The sequence below is a fragment of the Pelodiscus sinensis genome, chromosome 1 (genome assembly GCF_049634645.1).
Source record: "Pelodiscus sinensis isolate JC-2024 chromosome 1, ASM4963464v1, whole genome shotgun sequence".
NCBI classification, from domain to species: domain Eukaryota; kingdom Metazoa; phylum Chordata; order Testudines; family Trionychidae; genus Pelodiscus; species Pelodiscus sinensis.
The window spans coordinates 95,508,969-95,534,161 of record NC_134711.1 but is presented as its reverse complement, the minus strand read 5'-3'; the positions used below and the strand labels follow the sequence as shown (position 1 = coordinate 95,534,161).

At 42.9% G+C, this 25,193-nt stretch overlaps 1 protein-coding gene across 7 annotated transcripts in view; it reads right to left on the bottom strand.

Moving 5' to 3' along the window:
* Positions 1-25,193, bottom strand: part of SYN3 (synapsin III) — a 390,200-nt gene that overhangs the window by 255,242 nt on the left and 109,765 nt on the right. For all 7 annotated transcript variants that reach the window (XM_075938194.1, XM_075938231.1, XM_025178914.2 and 4 more), the window contains one exon: positions 8,371-8,428. In XM_075938194.1, coding sequence (XP_075794309.1) covers positions 8,371-8,428 — 58 coding nt within the window. The remainder of the gene's footprint in view (positions 1-8,370; positions 8,429-25,193) is intronic.

Here is a 25,193-nt window from a genome sequence, read left to right as displayed (position 1 = left end):
TGGCACTGAGTCAGTGTAAATGTATGCAGCCTACAAGGAACACTGATACCAGGTAGCCATATGGTGCCTGTGCTAAAGGTTAAGTGCCATTCAATGTTGGCAGCTGTCATGGTTTTATTGCCAGTCTTGTGGTACTTGTTATTTTTCTTAGAGCCCCAGCTCTTAGTCATGTCCCTATATTAGCATTTCAGATTCAGTTAAAAAATTATTCTAAGTCCTTTGTCACAGTGAATAGCTCAAAAACATGAAACCTCATGATTCGCAATAGCAAAAAGCAAATAAAAGAACAGCTTTATTGTTTTAAAAACATTATAGTTGAGTCAGTCTCAGGCTGTTTTCCCACTTGAAAGTGGGAATAAGAGATCCTCCGGAAAAGAGCTTATTTTCCGGAGGATCGCGTCCAGACTGGCGCTTTTCTCCGGCTTATCTACAAGCCGGAAAAAAGCGGCAGCCATGAAAATGCAAATCCCGCAGGGGATATTTAAATCCCCCGCGGATTTGCCTATTCCCAAGTGCTACATTAGCATCCCTATTACGGAATAGGGGCCAATGTAGACGTAGCCTAAGAGATTTAGAGGAATTCATTGTATAATGACACCCTGAAAATAAACCATGTTGTGGGAACAAGTGAAAGATGTGTACAAGAAGAATGAGAGAGAAATAAATGGTGGGAAAGAGAGGAATGAACGTTACAAATGTACATGAGCTTTTTGGCTGAGCTGTCTTTGCCTTATGCTTTCTGTCCCTGCAGAGAGCCCTTATTTGACATAAAGATTGAGGAAGGATGCCTTAGGAAATGTCTGAAGAAAAATTATCCACAAGGCAGCAGATTCTGCAAGAGACAAGTTGCACTGTCTCTGCTGCTGATCCTCTGTGTTGTTCTCTGACTCACATTCTCTAGTGTGGTATAGTGCACGTGTTGCACCATGCTACTGGAGGATTGGCGTGGGCGGCATTTGTAGAAATCACCAGGGTTCCAAACCACAGGCAAGCTGCACATTCCTCAGGAAAAAGAGACCCGGCCGAGTTAAGTAATGCTCATAAAAGAATGGTCTGGGCCAGGTTCCGTGATTTAGATAAAAGGGACTTCTCAGAGGGGTCCCACTGCATCCCACCAGATCTAACCACTTCAGTAATATCTCCATGCCCTGAAAATACCCATAGACATATCTAGACATAGGCGATGCTGTAAACTCTACTGCAGTGGTTCCCAAACTTTTTGGCATCATGCCCCCCTTCTGCATTTTTGAAAAAACCCTCACGTCCCCCCTGCCAAAAAAAAAAAAAAAAAAGCAGCTTTGTACCAGAGGGCCCCAGTGCCAACTGTACCAACTCAAGCAGCAGTGCCTCTCCCACAGCTAAGGTCAAGTCTCAAATCCTCCCCAAAAAGGACTTGCGTCCACTGGAATTCATGGACCCAAAAGGCCAACTCTAGATGGGCATAATGGAGGTGGATGGAGAAGCCTGAATAACCTGTGACCTTTAAGAATAATCAGCTGCTAGCTTTTAGCTATGGTGTTTTGTTTCCCTCCATTTACAATGGTTACATTCTCAAAGCTCCTAGAAAGGAAAAAGGATGGTGTGACACTAACTCAAAGCAACACCCAGGCAGTTACATATTCACCACTGTCATCTACACTGGGTAAGTAGCCCCTTTGCCCCAAACTTGGAGCCTGTATCCCCTCCTCCCCATGGAGAGCCTGCAGGCCACAGAGAGGGATCCACTGGAGTAGGGGGCAGCCCCCAGAGCTTGGTACCCCCTTCCCCCCGACAGCCTGCAGACCATGAGGAGGCAGTTGGTGGGGCAGGCTCTGGAGCCTCTCCCCTTTCCAATAGCCTTCAAGCTGTGGGAGGCACTTTAGAAGGGGGCAGTCTCTGGCACTACGCCGCACCCCACTGGACAGCTGTGGGGGGCCCTGAAGGGGGCAGCAGCCTCTGGAGCCTGGTCCCCCCAAACAGCCTGTAGACGTAGGGCAGGGAACTGGGGGGACCTACTGGGAGAGTAGCGCTGCTCCAGTCCCCTAGGAGAAGTCACTGTCATGCGTGGCCCCGGTAAGCCCCCACCTCCTAGCCATGTCCTGAGCCCCCTGCCCTGACACCTTCACCTCCCACTTCCCCTGACTTTTGCACACCTTCCCCATGCCCTGAGCCCCCCACACCTCCCATCCTTCTTTTATAAGTCACCCATCTCCTGCCCCTCCTCACTCCTGAACACTCACGCCAGCCTTCATTTCCGAAAAATACAATCACTGGAATAGAGCATGTATACTTTTAATTTATTAAAAAAAAATTACTTCAGTTAAAGACCTGAGCAATGCTAGGTACATCTGCTAGTACCATTATATTTTATACAAAAGGTTCCTTGTTTGATTTTTAAAATAATACCTATCTGTTGATATGTGATAAGTTGTATGTGCTATCATTGTATGTGAAGGTATGAGGCTTTGCTATGTGGGTTACTGAAATATGTTGTGAAGTTTGAAATGCTCACTACCAGGCTTTCAGGTACAATGATGGGCCAGCCAGAAACTCAGGATGGCCCATTAAGGGGAATATACACACCCACAAGGACTACCCCAGGAACTGTATACTAGAGAAACATTTCAGAAAGCATGTACACAATGGAGGCTGCTTAATTCACATCATAGCAAAAGATCTTTTGAGCAAGTTGGAAGAAGCTATAACAGGAGAAGTGAAATCATGCTTCACCACCCCTTTACAAATCAGTACCTGGAAACACATCTAGAAAACAAAGATTGAACTGAGGGGGTGGTCCCATACTAGAAAGGAGAAGCCTAGAATGTGTACTCAGGTGAGACATTGCTTCATTTAAATCTTGTCTAGTTTATTGAATCCAGACTGTGATTTTACTTTTTATTAGGGTAATGAGCTTGGATCTGTATGCTTACTTCATATAATCACTTAAAATGTATCTTTTTGTAATTAATAAATCCGGTTTCTATTTTTTATCTAAAACAGTGTAGTACTTGAAGTACAATAGGAATATGTTCAGGAACTAGGACTGGTGCATGTCATCTCCACATTGAGTGAGGGGTGGACTGGGTCATAAACATACACTGGTCAGGCTTCTGACCAGGGTAAAGCAGCACAGCTCTGAGGTCCTAGGCTGAGGAGCTGGGGGAGAGAATTGGCTGGAACATTTCTATTGTTAGATCGTGACCGAAAGCATTCACAGAATACAGCTGGGCATATCTCTGCCTGTGAATGACTATGGAAGTGCAGGACCTGAAGGATTTGCAGCTTGGCACAGCATCACAGTGGGAGAGGGAGCCAAGGTTGGTAAGAGGACTGAGTGGAACCCCAGTTCCAGGTTGCACCCCCAGGAACATGTCACAGATACAAACTTAAAAAAAAGTTCAGATTCTATGCCCCCCAGGATTAGGGAGATCAGTAGCTGCACAATTCATGGACCTCCAAAATAAAATGTTATGGCACATCTTCCCTAAGAGGCTGACCTCCACAGAGTTCAAGCACCTGTTGGACTGAGATTAAAGAGGCCAAGATATTATAATCCATTTGGATTCTCCTTCATGGCAATTCTGGCTTTGCTTCCTTGAGAGGGGAAGGAGGCCCCACCTTTTTGTTATTTATAAAATATTTTTTTCCAGAAAACTGTGAGAATGCACACCCAAAGGGCTCAAGAACAGAGGGCAAATGAAAGGAACCCAACATCATTATTATCATTATCTTTATGATTACTATTGTTATTTAAAATCTCATTTTTTGGAGACTGGCTCATCATTTTCAAATGCTTGGGAGTAGCAATACTGAATCTGAGATCTTGAATTTTTAGACAGATACAGTCTCAGGAGTTAGATGGTTGAGGATCCTGGAAATATGATAAACCAAGACTTCTACGTGTTGGACTTCAACTGAGATTCAGCTTGATAGTGAATGAATGCCATTGAAACAGAAGGACTCTTGGAAGAAAAATATCCACATGACATAAAAAACAACCATAATTGACTCCTTTGTTGGCAGAAAGGCCAAGGATTAAGTACACAGTTCAGCAAAGCACCCAAGTATGAGATATACTTTAACCACATGTCTCACTGAAGCCAATTTCATTGTTTTGCTGAATAGAGATGGGAATACTCATATACTTACAGATAAACACATGCTTAAGTGCTTTACTGAATGGAGGCCTAAATGAACATGCAGACTGAATTACTCACATTGTGTTAGGAGAGGTCTTTTAGAATCAAGCTTGAGGTAAATTGATGGAGCTGTCTGCACTGTACCTGTTTTTTGGCTGAAGAGACAATTAAGTCTCTATGGCTGTCAATCCAGCCTCTTTTGCCAACACAACTTTCACTTAAAAGGCTAAAGAAAAAGATTAAATGTACTCTTGGACGAAGTGGCTTTAGTGATCCAAACACAGAGATAAAACCTGTGGCTTCCAATATTCTGGCTTAATTCCTCTCACTGACTGTGCCAACATCTAAGAAGAGAAAGGAGTCTTTGGAAACAAGATATCACTTTGGAAGAGCTAAAAATCCCTAAATATTACTAGTAAGAGAGCATTACATTTGTGTAATGGAACTACACACATGGTGGGAAGCTTCTGGCATAGCTGGACTTTTTCAGATACACTTGGAACATAAATGCCTCCAGCCCTCATATAATAATAATTCTTCTGTATTGCCATGCTGGTTTAGGTCAGGACTGGAATCCTCACTGCCACTGATCTCTTTTTTTTCCCCTTTCTTCTTTCAGGACTTTTATCAATTTTCTCCCACCACCCCTCTTTCTCCCTCTCTCTCTCGCTCTCTCTGTTTCCAGGCTCTTGGAACTAGGGTCAGTCAGTCACTAAAGCTAAGATAAAGCAATCTCCTGGGTGGGTTTAAATAAATAGGATACATGTGGGCCCTGAGATGGATAATACAGCACATTTTACATCCTAATAGATCACTCAATAAATCAGTGTCAGGGTTTAAACTGAAGAGCATGCAAAAAGGAAATTAAGAAGGAAATAAGAGGATCCTTGTGGTTGAATTAATTAATGATTTGAGAGGATGGAAGCCAGGGAACAGCCAGACTGGAGAGTATACACCCATCTCAGTAGAGCTTACCATGTTTTTCTCATATTCCCTAGAACTAGGCAATGAATGGAGCATCTGTCTTCTCAATGCCTGTGGGGATAAAATTAGCTGAAGGGAGTGCTTGGGGGAAGGGAAGGCAGGAGGTCACATAGTTCATTTCCATAGTAAACAACCTGAGAACCTGACCTGTTTCCAAACAAGTGTAAGCTCAAGAACTATACAGCCAGGGGGGAGAGGAAACTCTCATAGCTGGTAGATGGTATAACCAGTCTAGATAACTCACAATCAGCTGCTGAGAGAGGGTTCTGCTTCCAACACTCCCACCCCAATATAACTAAATGAGTTCGTGACTTATCAAAAAAAAATCAGTGTTCGCACTCTGCTTCCCCCAAAAGCAGCCAACGAGGGTCATTAACTGAAAATGAAGATTCAATAAAGGCAGAAATCAGAGAGAATAATCAGTTGGGCAAATGCCTCAGATTCAAATCCCATTTCTGAGCATCCTAGAAGAATGTATGTGACCACAGCTCATGTCTCAGAAATTAACTCTGCTTGCTAACCCATTGCAATGTCTCATTTCTGACACTTTTTTGCAAACATATTAAACATTTTGATGTTTCTCTTCAACACTTTCCATTGTTAAAAAAAGATGCTATTTTATTGTTACAGGTAAAATGTGGTTTAATTATAAAACAGATTTCCCCCCCCCCGAAAAGCTATATTTTTGCCCAGGGCACATAATATGTGAAAATTTACTCTGTGATACATTCATGAGTGGGGGTGGGAGAACCCCTCCAGACACACCATGCAATCCAAGCAGTTTCAGAAGAGCCACAACACTGAGTTTTTGAACACTCAGTGTAGAGTTTACACAGATCAGTTATGGAGGGGGACCCTTGCTTCAGCCGGTTAAAGATCATCACAGCATGGTGAAGTGGGATGCTGGATCTGCTCAGCTATATTCAGAATCTTGTTCCAGTTTCTTAGCATTGCTGCTGTCTGAGGTCTGAGACAAGGTCATGCACACACAGTTCTTTTTTGTACACTTCCCAGGCTAGGACTGTGGAAGAGTGGTTAGTATCAGAAGAAACAAAGTGAAGTGTTCCATGGTGGCTTAGGCCAGAGGGTCATAAGTAATGCAAAGGGGGGAGGAAGGGCATGAAGAATGAGAAAAATAAGTGAATGAGAAACAATGGACACCCAGAAGGGATGAGTAAAAGTTGAAGCATAAAGAGTTGGAGTCTGAACAGATAAGTGCCCTTTTTTTGGCCTGGTTGATATGCATAGGGGCCTGAGGCCAAATTAAAAAACAGCCCACAACAATACAACTTCTGTATTTCCCTTGTTGGACAATGATAGAACTGATGATCACTTCTGCATTCAAGGTCCAATGAAGTAGGATGCAATTCATGCTCTATCACTCCTAGGCTCATTTGCCATATATGGGGGAAAAATGAAGCCTGCTTTCTGTTCCCGGTTGTTGAAACATCTCTCAATTATATAATCCATTTTCTGAAGGAATGCTGCAATTTTTACATTTATTATTAGAAGGGGCTTCACTGAGGTATCTCTCAGAATCAAAACACTAGTAGGCAACAGTTCCTACTAGTTAGCCACTGTTAGCCACTACAAAGGCTGTTAGCCACTACAATGAGGGCACATTTTTGTCATATGCATACTTGTTTATTATTTACACTCGTTAGCCCCCCTCCCTTTGGTCCTATGTCCAAACCTGACTATGCCAGATAGAACAAGGGATCTTGGCTGATGGGTTGGATGAAGTTCACAGAAGTTCCTGAGCAGTTCACAGGCTCCATGTCAGGATCAAATTAAGGTCTAGGCAATCTAAGCATAGGCTGAGGGCCCAATTTGTGGATAGGACCCAACCTGAGTGGTGCTTGACTCCATCCTCCCTTGTCATGACAGAGAGGCAGCAGGGCCAAACCTGAGAGAGCATTTGGGCAGCCAGCACTGCTCTTCCTTCTCATCATTGCTACAGGGACAGAGAGCCCTCCCAGAGCCTGCCACACCTTGTCCCATTCCAGTGGTCAATGTTCTCTCTGTTCTGTTGCTTAACAATAATGTAACCCACACACCTGCTAGGTGTGCTGGCTTTTAGCTTATGCTGCAGAGGCTCATGCATTAAGCTCCAGAGGTCCCAGGTTTGGTTCCACCTGTCGGCATTACAATAGCATCAAGAGCTACAACAAATATGGGAAGCTTTGGTGAGTGCCTGCCAGGGGAAGCCAGCTGTGGGGACATGAGGGAATTTTGTCCCAGCACTGAGTTAATCCACCCCTGTCCATTTTAGCCAGTAGACCCCCCAACCAGATGAGTACTGGAGACAGCTCCTCTCCAAGGAGCTCATATGTAATGAGGGGGGAGGGGGATAGAGGTACTGAGAAGGAAGGAAAGAAGATGCAGGGTTTACAGAGGTAGTTAGCCTATAGCTGCAGGCCAAAATTGGACTACCAGATGTTTTTGAATGGACCCCAAAATCATTTTAACTTCTTTTTTAAAATTATTTTCTCTGGCATCTGGATCTTGACTATACCTTGACTAAGAAATTTGGATTTTCACAAAAAATAAATTGCCTTCTCTGGTTTGAGGTATTTGGGAGAGGAGAAAAGGGAGAGCATGGAATGCTTGTGGGGGAACACAGTGGAAAGGCTGATACTCCCTACAAATGGGGGTGGAAGAGGGATAGGAAGGAAGGGACTAACATTTAGCAGGGGAGCAGAGACAACCAGATAACGGGGGGGGGGGGGGGGGGGAGAGAGGGGGGAGGGAAGGTCCAGAGGGTTCCTACATGCTTCCAGCCCCTCTCACTTCCACCTCCTCCCCTGGGCATGTGTGAGTTTACATAGGGGCACTAGCCCTACTGGCCCTGGTTTTGCCTCCTCTGGCATGAGAGGTAAACTGAGGCCTGGGCTCTAGGATCTGCAAGGTTCCAGAGCTTGCGCTGCAGCTTGAGCTTGAATTTCTACACTGCAATTAAACAGTCCCTTTGCCTGAGTGAGTCCCGCTGGCATGGGCCAGCTGAGGCTTTATAACTATAGCATAGACATACCCATAGGAACACTCAAAGCAACACTAGAAAAGGTACAATAGGGAACAACTCTAAAAAGGCAGGACTAGTTGGCCAAAAAGCTTATTTTCATCTCTGGCTTCTCTAATTCTCTGAAACAGACAAGCCTCAAAATTCCTCTTTAGCACCTTTCTCCTCCTCATGGATGCCCACAGACACTTGCAGGTGAGCTCTTAATCCCCTACATGAGTCCTGTAGAGGATTTCAGTGACTACTGACCTGTTCCACTCGGATCTCAAACTCTCCATTCACCTTCTTCCCCTGGAAATACTTGGCCCTGAAGAGAGAGGGGGGAAGAGAGGTACACAATTAAAAAGGATGCAGTTCATGATTATTTGTCAGCTACTGTTTTGCTGGTTTTTTTTCCACTTTTTGCTGCAGGATTTCCAGATGGTTCACAACATGTTTTACTAATTCCCATTTTCCCTTGACTCTCCATTCTCCAAGAAGAACCTGCCAAACCAGATGAAAAATATCACACAGAAATTTCCTTTGAGGGTTGGGAGGTTTTTTAAAGACTGAAAAAATAATTATCTCCCTGCACCTTACAGAGCAATGGTAATCATCAATGATAAGACCAGTTTGTAAGCATTCTCTCTCCTGGGAACAGAAGCTGTGGACATAGGGAGACTAAATCTATCATGTGACAAAGAATAAGGGTAATTTTTCTTCCAGCACTGAACAGGAAACTTAGTTATCATAAAGAAAACAGTATTAAGTCTCTTTTTCTCTCTCTGCTTCACTGTGGCGCTTGTCTTAGGAAATTTACCAGCCCTATCTGGCTACTGATTAAAGAAACAGCAAGAGAGAGGTAGAAAGAGAGAAACAAGGAGATACTGAAAAAGTCTCTCTCATATACCTCCTCTCATCTCTGCTAATAGCCACCATCATTGAATTCACAAGAGGGGAAAAGAGAAAGATGTTACTGCTCAAATGGAGGGACTAATAATGCAGTGAGAACTAGGTAGAAGACAGGAACATGCTGTTTAAGCCACTCTCTTCTATACAGATTTTATACCATGCCCATCATTGTAATTAGAACTTATCAGGAAATTTCTAACAGAAAGCCATTTTCCAATCAGAAAATAGGGTTCATCAAAATTATTTTCTTCCTTTCAAAAATTAACAACTTAGATGACTACTTTTGGGGTTTTTTTTTTCAACATTTCTTGAATAGAAAATTCCAGGAATCTCACCACCCCCAAAATATTTGTTTTCATTTCAAAATAGTGGGGGGGGAAGAAGGGGAAGGATCCTTGTTTCACAGTATTACCATCTCCTAGTTTTTGCCTGTTGGAAAACACCAACACAGTGTAGGAAATAGTTAAATATTGGAAGTGTTTGTTACTTTTGAGAATAAGAAACACTTTCAGCTCTTTTTTGGCCAAGTGACAAAAATTTGGACAGAAAAAAAACCTGAAGGAAAGATAGTGAGGGGAGGGGAAGCGCAGGTTTTCCCTATACCTTTTTAATGTTTTTTTTAAAGTTTCCCACACATTTTATTTCATTCCCTCCCATTTCGTTGGAATGGGATAGGTGAGGAAATGTGGGGTGCATGGGAAAAGTTTAAAAAACAATCCACAAAGTTATCCAGATTTAAAGACCCAAACTGATATTTTAAATCTAAACAAGTTTGTTTAGAAATGGTGATTGTTAACAAAATGAAAATGTTTCCAACCAAAAAAAAAACTCTATAAAAGTTCCCTCTGTCAAAAAGCCTAATCATCAGCATAAAGTTTACCCTAACTATTAGGAAGGAACAATACATTAGCCAGGTGTGACTATTCTAAAGGGCTCTTACAAGTAAAGACAATTGCAGAACTTTAGCTATCCCTAAGCCTGGTTGGGCTCTGTGAGAGTAGGATGAAAAAAGCCAGACACAATCTCATGACTTCAGCAACAGCAGTTACAGCAATTGCACTGAAATTCATCCTGATTCTAGAGATATAATTGCATATAAAAGTATTTCCCATTTTTACATATAGAGAATATCATTGTAACCAACTTCTCAAAAGCCAGGATAAACTTGAAGGGTGCCTACAGTAACTGGGTTGACGTTTGAGGCATGGCATTCGGAGGTACAAAGCATTTTTTTTAAAGAGAAGATCATCACAGTGTATATGCATTACCCACAACTATGAACCAGACTTCTTTCCTCTTATGAACCCTCCACTCTGTTGAGTTGCTGGTTCCTAATTCATTGGTGTCTCTTTGGTCCTACTCACAGGAGGCGGATCATCCACACACTCTTTCATCCAGTGCAGATGAAGCAATGAGATTTCCACTGCTTAGTCCAGGAAATTAGCCTTCACAGTAAAAATTATAAATCTCTCTGCCTCTCTGCTACAATACAGACTCTGTTGCCAGAGTCTGTATGGGGGAGGGGGACACCACCCCCATGAGCACCCACAATATAAGAATAAGTATTCTTGATTAAGACACAGTGAGACCTTTGTTTCTGGACTCCACTTTCCACATGGCCTGGTTCATTCCAATGACTCAGCTCACATTTTAAAAATGAGAGCATACATTTTCTTTCAAGGCAGACCCAGAGGGCTAAGCTGCTGCAGGGGCTCTGAAGACTCCATGTGCTAAATAATTCAGAGATAAATGTTTTGCTCTGCCACTGCACAGGGGAAGACCGAAACACCTGCTACACATACGCTTGGAAACGGATTCAATAGAGTTTTAAATTTACACTTGGTCTGAGTGTCTGAGCCTTTGTGAAGCAGAAGTCACCAAGCTATGCAAAAGAGAGACGCTAGTCTCATTTCTGAGTCCCTGAAGTTTCAAGCAAGCAGGAAATATTTTATACAATGGAAATACCTGGTGGCCACATTCCTGGTCAGAGCTCCAAAGCACTAGACACTGTATCAACACACAGCATGAAACAGTCCCTGTCCCAAAGAACTTACATGAACTGGGCCCTCGCTATTTAGGAGGCTGAGAGGTTCTTAATACTCCTATGTGAGCAGGCTTCTTTCCTAGACTTGCTGATAAAAGCTTCACAAGAACATGGGGACACAAGTACTACAGGCTGGCTCCTGACAAATGCTCACTTACACATCTGGCATGGGAACCAGAGAGCTGATGCTTTTCAAAACCAGACCTTTTCTTCTGGTCCCCATAACAGATGTGCTGTGTATGTCTCAGACTGGGCACAGAGCACCGTTTTCCCCACCCATATCCACAGGGAGATGCTTGGATTCTCTGAAAAGTGAGCTTTGAATCTTTCTCAGCGCATTTGTGAGAGGAGACATCTGGGGTTTCTCCCATAAAGGGGCCAAAGACAAGATTTTAACCTCTTCAGAAAGCAGAGGATTTTGTGTGCTTTTACCTAGGAGAAATATTGCTTCCCCAAAATGTGCAGCTCACTAATCACAAAGAAAGATGCACCAAGAGGAATTTATTTTAAAAGCAGAGGACATCTACTGAGCTATTTATTATAGCACTTCCTTTCCCCCCACACTAGCTGCAGCATTCAAATGTTTCTTAGCATTGTAAATCCTCCCTAGGGTTTGTTCTGCTAGCATGGAGCCATGAGTCTTTTCATCCAAAATATCTGTTTACATGCTAATTTACTGAGATCAGAAACCAAACCACCCAACCTACACCCTGTGTAGCCTAATTGTAATGCAGCAGGCTGACTCTGTCAACATCCTGCATGCTTTATTATAAAGTGCTGGCTGATTAGACTGTTGGTCAATAGTCCATGTCAATATGATGTGGGTGGGGGAGAGGGGAGACAGGATGAATTTAATAATTCCTGTTTTGATCTCTCAAGCCAGTATGCTGGAAGGACTGTGGAGGCAACCCACACAGTCTCTAGAGTGATGAAAGATTCCTTGCATTGCTCATAAGTGACTTCATTGGGTACACAAGGAGTAGCATTGCCGAGGCACCAGAGGAAGACCTGTGATGGGTCTCATGATTAAGACATGTTATTGGGACTTGAGATCTGGGTTCATATCCTGGCTATTTCAAATCCTGGTGTGACTCTCAGCAAATCATTTTTATGGCCAGACTTGCAAAGGAGGGCAAAATTTTGCATTCCAGTTGTTCTCAGCAGCACTTAGTGGGTCATGCTTGCTTTTGAAAATCTGCCCCTTGATCTCTCACTCTCTAACTCAGTTCCCCCTCTGTCAAATGGGGATGTAACTTCCTTTCCTTCCCTGTTGTCTGGGTTGGTACAAACTCAGAAAGGAAGCAGCTTGTGCCTTGTATTATGCAGGAACTGCAAGAGCTCATATGGCCTCCAGTGCTGACTAGATTGTGTCCCTGTTCTATTGGTCACCTGGAAGGATAGCCATCTTAGTAATATTTTAAAACCAGACACTAGCGAGCGTGCTCCTTCCCCCTGAGGCCCCATCCCTTCCTCCAAGGTCCTGCTCTGCTTTACTCCTCTCCCCGTCTCTCTCCAATACTCACTGCTTTTGCCATCTCCACCCTCCCTCCATGGATCGGGAGGCACTCGCCTACAGAGCAGGGGCAGGGAGTTGCAGCTGCTCAATGCAGGTGGGCAGCAGTGCTGGAATAATTTATACACTAGGGGTGCTGAGAGCCATTGAACCAAACTGTAAACCCTGTATATAAAATGGAAACCGAGTCAGAGGAGGCTGCAGCCTCTCCCCTCCCCCCCGCATCTGTACTTCCAGCACCTATGCAGGTAGGAGATGACCTTGGCTGAATAGGGGCCAGTGTGGGTGCTGACTCTACTCCTCCCTGCCTTTCCTGCCCAAAGTAACTGGGCTTTGGGTGTCTGGCCAGTAGATCTGACTGGACACCATCAGGTCCCCCCTTTTTGACCAGACGTTCCAGTCAATAACTGGACACCTAGCAAGTCTTGGCGAATCAGTATCTGAATCACGGAGGCGCCATGACACAACAATGGAATCAGCTCCGACATGTATAGTGGAGACTTCCAAAAGCAGCAGAAAAAGGGACAAAATTCATGGGGGTCATTTTGTCCTAGGAGTGTATATGACATTGTAAAAGTGAGCAATTGTAAAAGTGGTTGGCAATTTCCTTACTCCAATGAAAGTACAATACATACACATTTAGCGTTGCCTGATTACTTTTGTTTTAATATTAAAACAACTCCAAAGGTGCATTTAGTATTCACTTAATCAACCAGTTCATATGCTCAAACCTGGAAAGCAGGATGCGTTTTTACTCCCAGAGCTTGTTGCTTCCTTAAGTTTTTAATTTCTTGTTGCTTTTATATCCTGGTGCTCCTAGGGAACCCTTCAGTGAACACATGATTCTTGGTGTATATAAATGGGAGGGCATGATGCAAAGAACTTTCCATTTTCAATTTCTCAATTTTGCCAGAGGAGGTTGTGAAGACTACGACTTTAACAGGGTTAAAAAAAGAACTAGATACATTCACAGGGAATAGGTCCATCAGTGGCTATTAGACAGGATGGGCAGGGATGGTGTCTTTCACCTCTGTTTGTCAAAAGTTGGAAATGGGTGACAGGAGACGGATCATTTGATGATGACTGTTCTGTTCACTCCCTCTGGGCATCTGGCATTAGACAGAATACTGGGCTAGATGGACCTTTGGTCTGACACAGTATGGCCGTTCTTATGTTGCAGAGTGCTCCACAAAAGGACTGAGAAACATTTGATATGCCTGGGTTATGCAGGATCAGGCAGAGTATCCCAAAGGAACTCTTGTTCAGGTGCAGTCTCAGCAGGAGAACACCTTAACATAGCCTACACTGCCAAATGCTAGCTTTGCTATCTGTCCTGAAAATGTTCTGGACATGGATGCCATGAATGTAGCAGGGAGAAGAGAGAAGCAGCCATTTGAAAACCTGAAGCTGTTTCATTATGTCAGTTGGCTGAATGAGTGGGGTTATGTCCCATTTTGCAGCCTGTTAGAAGCACAGTAGTTTGTGTTAAATGTATTTTATGGGCCTTCTTCAGGCCATTTCACAAAATGGTGACTACAATAAATAATTTCCAAGGGCAAAAAGAGATAAAGGAAATGAGACCTCACTGGAGTTCCTGTAGGAAATGTCTCTGTGATCTCTTGTCATATGTCTGGAAGGAACTCAGAAACCATCATCACCTCACCACTCCACCTGTGTAAAAGTCACTATCCTAAGGCAGATGGAGTCACTGCTGTCTGCATTTCAAGTTGAGGGCTAAAAGGTTTGACATCTTAAAGCAGCAGACCATGTAGGTGGAGCAAATTCATTAATGGGCAGAAATATGCCTTCAAGACAGCCTGAGATATTCCTGGAGTTCCTTTTTCATTTCATTCAAACCAAACATTATTTCTGAACTAAAAAGCAGAGAGAGACTCCCAAACTATTGCTCTCACTTTGCTTGCACGCCCCGGTGTGAATTTTATCATAAAATTGTGTGTTGGTTACATTTTCCTACTTTATCCTGGATAAGTTAGTGGTGCTTCTCCTTCAAGAGGCCAGATAAGAGGCCAGTGAGTGAGAAGAGCAACACTAAGTCCAGAGCCTGAATGCCATAGCTAGCTGCATGAATTCTTGCACATACGGCCCTATTGTGTTAGATGTATGCTTAGCTTACAAGAGCTCTTGAGGAGCAGCATGGATCTTCCTTCCCTGGTAAATGGGATGATGTTTGACGTCATATAGGAGGTTTCACAGCCTCAAGCAAAAGAACGCACACAGGATAGAGGACAGAGTGTCACCATGTTTTATGAGCAAATTCCTGTGAGTCTTTCCATTATCTTAAATAGGTTTAGGATCAGGCCTCTAATAGCACTCCAACCTACAAATTAAACATAGTTTTAACGGTTGTCCATTTATCTAGCAACAGACTCAGGCTGTATTTCCTGCCTCACACTGCAGTGGGGGCCTAAATAAAAAAATATAATTCAAGGACACAATAGGAGCAAAATGGGAGCAGGGAGCAAAACTAAAAATGGAGGAAGAAAGAGTAAGAGCAGCAGGAGGAGAGAAGTGACTGAATCAAATAGACTAAATGGATTAAATTATGGAATCTCTCAATTCTTTTCTTTGACATCCAAATACAAAGATACCTCTCTAGTCTTTTGGGAATCAAAGCATGTAATTTCCTCCAAGATCAACCTAGAAAATGCCAGGCTGCAACCCTCTTGATTGGATGAGGGTGGACCTCACGGAGTGAGGTTAGCCACTCAAAGAATTCCCTGTGTCAAAGGGCCTGGAGGCCCAGGGGATGCACAAGGCCCTCACTGTATGTCCGCATTGTCCCTTCATAAAAGGGGTAGGGACTGGGAAAAAGGAGACAGTTTCCAAGATACTAGCAAGCAGGCTGCGGAATGCCCAGACACCCTTCCAGCCCCTATGACAATACAAAGGGAGTCAGGGGTGCACTTTTGTTGGTTTGCTCTTTTAATGGATAAAAATGAGCAAGGCTTTCCCTTCTCTGGGCCAGCTCCCTACGTCTCCCAACTTAGAAATCTGAACGTGCAAATTATATGGATTTCCAAGTTTGGTTAATTATTGATCACGCAAAACCTTGTGGCTGAGGGAGGAAATGGTTACCCCAGAAGTAAGTGATTTGAGACAATCATATCTATTCTACTCACCTGCTGCAATCTAGAGACCTTTGTGTGTCCTTCAGACATAGAATGGATAAGTTATTGTTGAAAGGACAACTTATTATCCCCATTGTACAGATGGGGAATAGACGCACAGAGAGATTATGTGGCCTACCCAAGGTCAGACAGGGAGTCATTGGGAGAGGGGGGAAGAGATCTCCCATGCCCTAGGCTGGTGTTTTAACCACAAGACAATCCCTTCCTAGATACTGTAAAATAATCTCTTTGGCATTTTTATCTTCAGGGTGCATAGTGAGCATCAGTAGTTCAGCAATACAAGGTGAGTCCAGGTTGCTGCTACACAAAAACACTAGGCCTGCGTCTAGACTGGCATGATTTTGCGCAAATACTTTTAACGGAAAAGTTTTTCCATTAAAAGTATTTGCGCAAGAGAGCGTCTATACTGGCATGTGCCTTTGCACAAAAGATTTGCCAGTCTAGATGCATCCTAGAGCTTTATAACCACAAACGAGCCATCATTGTCCCCTGAGAAAAATGAGCCTGTCAATGAACCTCCATCCACACTGGATCAGCTCTACCCCTTGGAAGAGCAAAATAATCTCTCTAATTAAGGGGTTCACATAGTGCACATCCGTGTAGTATCTAAGTACTTCCAACCCCTACCTCTCCTTGTAAATTAAGATTTCTGCAACTATCTACCTCCTGCATTGCTTATTGCTAATAATTCTGAAACACGCTAACTACAGACAATGGAATTCTTTAAAAGAAAATGGGTCAGTTATTAACTAATACTATACTTGATCTTTGGTCCTTTGCATTTTTCTGAGGTTGTAAGTATTTGAAGGGTGCCTAGCTGAAGGTCAGATGCTTCTCAGTCTTTTCTCCCTCCCTTAACCACAAGGGCCAGCATCACAGCAACATTCCTTCTAGTCACAGAAAACTGGATGAGCCCGCTTCCAAGTTGCTGCTTAAATCAGGCTTAGGCGCTGCTGTGGCACATAAGGCAGCAAATTTATTTTACATACAATTTAAAATTGTACATTGCTAGCAGGTTTTCTTGCTGATAAATCTAGATGGCAGAGCCTGGAGCTGTTTGGAGGGGGTATCATTTTCTAAAGGGTTCATGCAACACTGTATTCTACCTTTGCTCTGAAGTGAAACGCACCTACAGCCCCTTTGGGTGTTAGGAACAAGAGAACCAAAATAACTTGGAAAGCAAAACGCAGCCAAAGTTGCTGTTTTAGGCAGAAATGATGTAAATGCCTGGGTTCACATGAAGGTCACTAAAAGGCTCGTGAACCTTCAGAAACCTGTCTGAATTTCTTAGATTTCCCCAGGTTTCCCCATTCTCAAGTTATGTCTATATATACCTATATCTATATCAGAGAATGAGTTTATCAGTCCTGATGTTTGTTCAAGAACTCCTCCAAAATGGTAAGAAGTAGGACAACCTGGTTGTGCCAGGAAAATAGGTTGTGTCTGGAATGGGATTGATACTAATAAAACCATACAGAAAAGAGACAGAATCACCAGGCAAATGAAAGGGGCCCGCTGGGGGTGTGCCCTCCCCCATCTGGGACTGCTGAGCCTCGAGCCTGAAACTCTACCCCCCTCCTTATTCATATGGGAACATTGCGGGCTGCTCCCTTTTGTCAGGGATTGAGGGGCAAGTGCACAGTTTTCTTCATTACTCACTTTGACTTGGGGGGGGCAGTGCAGGGGATAGAGGAACTTGAATCTGCCCCCACTGGGAGACATGTACCCCCTCCTCTGGCTATGCTCGCTGAAGCTGCAGCAGCTATGGAAAGGCACTTCTCACCAGGCCCTAAACTGCTGCAGTGAGGGAGGGCTGACGTAGTCCTTTCTCCCCAGGCCAGCCTGCCTACTGAACCCCTCAGTCTCAGCCCCACTCTAGAAAATTATTTAAATGAAGAAAAACTAAAATTAATTGAGTTAAAGACCTGAGAAAGTCAGGTAAATTTTCTAGTACTATATATTAAAAAGGACTCTGGAAAAGTAATTAAGGCCCCAAATTTGAGTTGCCTTAGCATATTTGCAACCTGGTAAGAACGTGTGACAGATTCCTAGTGTCTATTTTTGTAATACTATTAATCCTTTACATTTATGTATCACCTTACAACCAGGAACACTGTACCTTCATTGCTTCACATATGCATTATAGAAATATAGACACATGATGATGATATAAATTAGAAGTTGCATTGCTTTTTGGGCCAGGTATGGTAATAAGGTCCCTACTTGCTTGCATTTGCCAACTATCCTGTCACTCTTCAAACTAGGCATGTTTTGCAATTTATCACCCACAATCTGCTCACTATGGCTATGTCTACGCTGCAGCACTATACCAAAGGTATCCCAAAATAGCTACTCCACATCTTTTGAACGCACCCGTTATTTCAAAATATAATGGGCTTGCTATTCCAATGTCCTTGTAAACCTCATTCCATGAGGAGTAAGGGATGTTTCAGAATAGCAATTTATTTCAAAATAAGTAATGTGTAGACAGCGCCAAATTTCAAAGTAACATAGAAATAAAATATGCAATTTGCATTGCTCAAATTACGTATCTTATTTCAACCTATGGTGCAGTGTAGACACACCCTATTCTATTATCTCTGAGACCACTACTATTCAAAGTATCTATACAATATTGAAATAGCTACTCTTAATTCATATATTTTATCACATATATTATTCTTATTCCCCTGCACAAGTGGAATTTTGTCTCCAGACAAAGACGAGTTGCAAGAAAGGAAATATTCAGTGCTGCTTAGAGTTGGTGAAATCATGACAACAGGTTTGCAAGGAAATGTATCTACTGTAACCACAGGTTTAGTAGTTTGCTTATTACATTCATAGAGACTACGTCTACACTGGTAGCTTCTTGCGGAAGACCAGCCGTTCTTCCGCAAAAACTTGCCAGCTGTCTACACTGCATGAGTGTTCTTCCAGAAGTAAATTTACAGTATAGCACTGTAAAACAGGGCTTCTTCCAGAAGAGTTATTCCTCTCCCCACAAGGAATAAGCCCTTTTGCACAAGAGCTCTTCCAGAAGAGGGCAGTGTAGACAGGCAACATGAATTTCTTGCGCAAGACGCCCCTATGGTTAAAATGGCCATCAGAGCTTTCTTGCGGAAGAGAGCATCTACACTGCCATGGATGCTCTTGTGCAAAAGCACATCTCTTGCGCAACAGCACATGGCAGTGTAGACACTCTCTTGTGGAAGAGTTTTTGCACAAGAACTCTTTCGCAAAAGAGTTCTTGCACAAGAAGCTGCCAGTGTAGACGTAGCCTAGAATGTTTCCAAACAACAAATGGATTTGCAAAAAGAAGGGAACTAGTTTGCAAAGTTTTGATGGCTGGTAGTCCTGGACTAGTAATGTATTTAAGGTTTAATATCCCACAGACTAGAAATTGATTTTTTTTTTTTTGCTCAGCGAACTGGAGCTGGTAATTTTATCTTCCTGTTGGGATCCAGCACTTTATTCCATGTCCTGACAAGCCCTGGAAGCCTACTTTCACAAACAAACACAAAGAAGTGTTATTTCAGATAGTTTGGAAAAAGGTTCAGTTAGGAATAAATCATAATTTCTCTTGCCTTCCAAGTCCAGGAGTTTGGCGTCATTGTGTTAAGACAGCCTGGCTTTAGAAAAGGAGGGAAATGAAAAAAAAGCCAATTCCATTTTTAACACATTGTCCTTAATATTATTGTTGTCCTGTGATATAGAACACAGTCTTGGTAGGATGGAAGGATTTTAAGCAAGAAAGAATGCAATTGTGGTAATATTAGACTAGCTTGGAATGAGAAGAAAACACCTATTGTCTTGAAAAATGACATGGGATAGTTAGCAAACAGAAGTGAAGAGGGGCCTTATTACTACAGCTGGCCCAAAAAGCAGTGTGCCCATGGCACTTTATTCAAGGGCTAGTTAGGTATGTGTGTACATTTCAAAAATAAACCATTTAAACAAAGTGTTAGGGAGGGGAAGTGAGTACAACTTCAGGGACAATGGGGGTTAACAATTCACAGTTCTCAAATCTAATTTCAGCTTTGAAGGAAAAAAAACCACTCCAGCAAGAGGGTGATTTTACTTAACACTGCTTTGGGCAAGGAAGTTGCCAGAGGTGGGACACTTTCCTCCTGGATGAGGTCATGATCTTGTATTTGGCTGATGTGTAGTAACATGGAGTTCTGCCACTCCATTTCCTCATGTTCCTCTTGCAAGTGTGTGCGAGAGAAAGAATTCCCATTCCCTGGCAACAAATGCAGGTTTGACATGGAGGTTGCAGGGTCTCTAAAAATGCATCTCTTCCAGGGAAGCAGATGCTTCCAAAGAGATGGCTTGTCTCACCCAAATGAGGCTGTTTGTCCAGCTCTCAAAAGGTGGGATGCACAGCTGGTGCAGGGACCCTCAATGAGAAAAAAAAGAATGGCATTTTCTGAGATGTGGATGGAGATCCATGGACAGACTCATTTTTTCAGGTGATTATGATGGCAAAGTCTGTCAAAGAACAGAGGAACACAGCTAGAGTCACCCCATATCCACCAATGCAGCACCAAGCAAAGTAAATACTCACTTCTTTGTGGCATGCTGGAACGGCACGTTGGAGAAAAATAGAAGCTCTTGAAAATTTTTGCCATCATATCAAAGGGAATGTTTTCCCTGTCTCTGATGGAATTCACCTTTCTTTTGCTATAGCTCCTACATCCCTGCCCAAATCAATTGTGTTATGTAGGACTCCAAAATATTTCAAGAGCAAGTATTTTGTCTTTGAAAACATGCCAGAGTATGCCAAGTGTAAGATATTAACGAAAGTTTGCAGATGGACATAGCTGTGGATTATCTTAACAGGTCTTTGCACAAGATAGAGAAGTTCAGTGCTGTTCTGCAGTATCAATAGACTCACCAGAGTTTTAAAGAAACAAATGATTGTTAGAGGGAAAAAAAAACCAACTTAGTGCTCTTTATACCCTGTGACAAAGCTCCTAATTTCATACAGTGGGTCCAGTGCTTCTGGATAGTGGTAGGTTGAGTATTCTCTCTCCTTCTCTCTGTAAAGAGGAAAGCAACTTCCTGTCTAATTTCTCACCTCAGTGTCTCACTGTAACTTTCAGTCTAACCCTTTTACTTCAGGGGCAAAGTGTAGTCTGATTTTGTCACTCTCATCTTGCCATAGCAGGAGGAAAAAAAGGGAGTGGAAAAATCTTCTAGTCTGTAGTAGCTTTTCTGGAGGTAGCTGCAACAGACTAGATTTCTTATCTCAGTCTCTCACCCTCTAGTAGGGGTTTTCCTCCCTTGGATTTCTGGGGTCCAAAGGGGCTCTTCCCAAAGCAGGACTCTCTTTGCCCCTCACCTCTGTACCTCCAGAGTTCCTTCCTAATACTTGAGAGAGGTTTTTATAGTTCCTGTTCTCCAGCAGCATGTTGATGTTGATGATGTCGTCGTCGTCGTCCTCGTCCTCGTCCTCGTCCTCCTCCTCCTCCTCCCCCCCCCAGTCCTGGTACACCCCTCAACTGACTAAAGGTGAGGCTTTTAACCAGTTGTTGATTGACTCAAAGTGTGCCTCTCATACCTGTCTCATCTGGTTCTAGATTGCCTCCAGTGTCTTAACTAGCCTAATTGCCTCAACTGAATTCTAGCAAATTCTTAATTGACCCCAGCTGTCTTAACCCAGAGTAACTATCATTTGACTGACATGGCAACAGGGATTTTTGTTCAGCCAAGGGTAAATATATCTGTCTTTTATTACTTTCTGGTAGCTATTTGGCTTCTCTCTGTCACAATACAACACAAGAATGTAAGCTCTTTGAGGCAGGGACTGCGTTTTGTTCTGTGTTTGCATAGTGCCCAACATAACTGGATCCTTGTCTATGAATGGGGCTCCTAGGTCCTCTGCAATACAAATAAATTCCAGCCATATTGCCACCTTCTTGGGTTACAAGAAAATGTTTTTGGTTTTTAAAAGGAAATCAGTGGATAGACACTCCAGTCTCTCCTTCCCTGTCTGCAAACAAACGGGGTTTGTCACAGGTTATAGAGGAAAGTTTTATGGAAGTCCACACTGAAATATTGATAGCTCTTTGCTTGTTGTTGCTTATTTCTAGGGACTATTTTCTGGTTAACTCTTCCAGAATGAGGGACGAGGAAGGAAAGGACCATTTAACCACACAAAAATGCTGCCACTGTCAGATTTTTTGGCAGGCAACGAGGAGCTGAAAAAGGTTTTAGTTTTGATACCTCTTCCAAAAATGAAATGAACAAAACAGTGGTAACAATAGGTTATTGTTCACTCTGAAGATTCTGGGACTAGTTCCATGTGTGAGGCAACCAGAGTGGTCAGCCAAAATCCCCAGATAGTCAGTCATTTTTCTAGCTGAGGGGTCTCCAGGCAAACATTGCTGCCAGAAGGCTCAAGGCTGAGCTGGTATTTCATGCAGATTGGTACGAGGAAGAAGAACTAGATTCCTCAAAATATACAACCATATAACTGAGATTAGACTTGTGCCTAATCAACACGGTTTTTCAATGTTGTGGTCTTTGGGCCAGATTCTGATCTCAGTCACACCAGTGTAAATCTTAAATAACACTATTGACTTATTTTCTAGTCATAGAATCATAGGATTGGAAGAGACCTCAGGAGGTTATCCTCATTCACACTAACAAGATTAGAATCTGGCCTTCTTATTGTAAATGCTTTCAGGCAAGACTCAAATCTTATTATATTTTATAAAGACCCATGTACACTTGTGGAATATTGTGATTGGCAATATTCTTTTCCTAAGTTTTCATATTACTGATGTTATGACACTCTCAAGTGAGTGATGATATAATGGTTTATGCAATGCCAAAGCAGGAGAGGCTGCGAAGGGAGAGATTCTTCATAATCTAAATGGTTATATTTTGAGTCTTTTAGATGGAGGGTCAGAGCTATAGGAACTGGGAATTGTCCAATGGAAATCTTCAACATTTAACACAGTGAAAGCAGATAAGCTGAAGAGAAGACCAGGCCTTCACAGTCACTGAGGTAGTATGAGAGAGAGTGTAAACTGAGCTTGCATTCTGAAACTTCAGTTGGAAGGTAACAACACAGAGGCAAGCATTTCAGTTGTGTGTGTATTTAAGCCATTGCAACCAGGTTAGAACTCTTTCCTCTCTTTTCCCGACCACATTCCCTTCAACCTCCATTAAACTCAGAGGAAAAATCCCAGGGGTCTCAGAGCCAGTGCCTTCCTCTTTGATTAGTCCAAACAGTGAAAGATCAGCAGATTGTTCCCTAAGCCCCTGGTGCTAGTTCTGCATATTAGATATGAGTTAACAGAGAGCTAAATGAATGCTATGGTGATCGACTTCCCTCTGGTGGTGTCTGTATGATACTGCATGAAGTTTAGTATAATAAACCAATGACCAGCTATGGTGCATCAAGATGGTAAAGAAGACAGAAGGCACCAGTGTCAAGTGGACTCAAGTGTGAGATTCACCTCCTATAGAAATGGTAGACAGCAAAGCCCTGTTTTTGCTAAATTTGCACAAACACTAGCTGTGATTGCTCTCCTACCCAAGACTTTCCAATTGTGTCAAAAGACCAATTTTCAAGGGGGAAATCCGACACATTTTTGCTCTCATTTCAAGGTGGATGAAGGCTGCTGTATTAGTTACTGGCTTCAGTTGCAACATGTTCACCTTGACACAAAATCCAAGCCAGTTGCTCTTGGAAGGGAAGCACAGAGGGCAGGAGGGAAGGGCAGTCCTTCCTTTGTAACAGTCTCACTTTATGAAGCAGATACAAGCCTTTCTGTTAAGGCTGGGCCTTGTGGCTACTGGGAATAGGTGGAGACTAAGGGAATCCATTGCATCCAAGATCTTGGTTAAAGTTTGTAACAAGGGGACTAGAGATAAAGCCAGCATTTGAGCCCATCAGGAAAGGTCCAATAGCTAGGGTGCTACTGTAGGACGCAGCAGACCTAGGATGTGCTAGAGATTTCCTGTGTGAACTTGGGGCAATCTGTCTGTCTGTCCTACAGTTCCTTGTGCATAACAGGGATGATCGTTCTGATCCATCTCACAGGGCTGCTGTGGGTCTCCCATACAAGGGTAAGAGGGCCATAGAAGTATGCCAGCTAGAAAAGGTGGTTGTAGCTATTTCCAGAGCACCACAAAGCAGCCAAAAAGCAGCAATTCCTGTGAGACAAAGCGAAAGTCAGGATGATTAGCTTCTTGGTCCCTGCTTCCTCAAACAACCCAGTACAGAGGGTGCACAATCCTGAGATACATTCAGTCTGCAAGCAGCTCCAGGATCACAGAAACACCCCAAATGCTCTGTTCCAACCAGCACAGTATTTTTAGTCCCAGTTTACAGATAAGGAAAGTGAGGGAAAAGCAAGTACTGTACCTTGAAAGTCGATTGCAGAGCCAAAAATGTAAGCCGGCATGCCCTGACTCCTAGAGATGTTCTTTAGCCACTATACAAGGTTTCCTCTCTGCTTTCCAGGATGATGTAGGTGGGGAAAGAACAATTAAAGGAAGAGAGATCTCTTCTCACAAGGGGGGCATTTTAAATGGAAGTCATTATGCACTGTGTAACAGGAAAAAAGGGAATTGTAAACTGAACGTAATCCTCTAACTTTTAACTGGAGAATGACTCAAGTAAATGCTAATATGTATTTTGTTGATGAAAGAGAGAAGCATTTGAGCTTACGCAGAAGCTCTTCTTCAGGTCCCCAGATCTGTGTAAACTCCAAAGCACGTCTCTTTCACCAATAGAAGCTGGTCCAATAAAAATATATTACCTTACCTTGTTTCTCTCACAGATCAGAACCAACATGGCTACAACACCGTGAACAATATGTTTTTTGACAGGGCTTTAAGGAAATACCTTTTGGAACGGTCACCTGTAGAGGAAACATGACAACTGAAATCTGACAGGTTCTAGGCTGCAAAGACACATTTCACCCAAAGAGAGTGTTGCTGTTAGAGAAACACAATTTTAGAGCTCAGCTCTTTATCAGAAGTCATTTAGATGGAACATAGGGAATCACATATTTCTTTAACTGGAGCTGAAGAAAGTAAAATGATCTTGAAGGAACTTTGTGCAATCTTTATCTCTGGCATTGAACATGTCCTCCTCCATTGTTGGAAACACACAACCACTTCTTCTGTTTTCTTTTCTGAAGTGATTGCCTGGGTTGGTTAGAGAACACCTTTGTTCCTCTTCCTGTCTCAGCTCCAGTTCTGAAAAGCGTTTGGAATTGCTTGTCTGACAGAAACCTTTCCCTCAGCAATTGCCCTTGCAGTGCCCAGAGGCTGGGCACCGAGGAGGGCAGAGAACAAGATGACAAAAGCAATTTAATCTTTGACCATCACTTCCAGGTTTCATCTGAGAACTAAAGTATGAGAGGCAGTGGGGAGATAATGAAATCTGATAGGAAAGGCCATTGACAACTTTCTTGATGAGGGCTGAAGTGAGCAAGTACAACACAATCCTAAATAA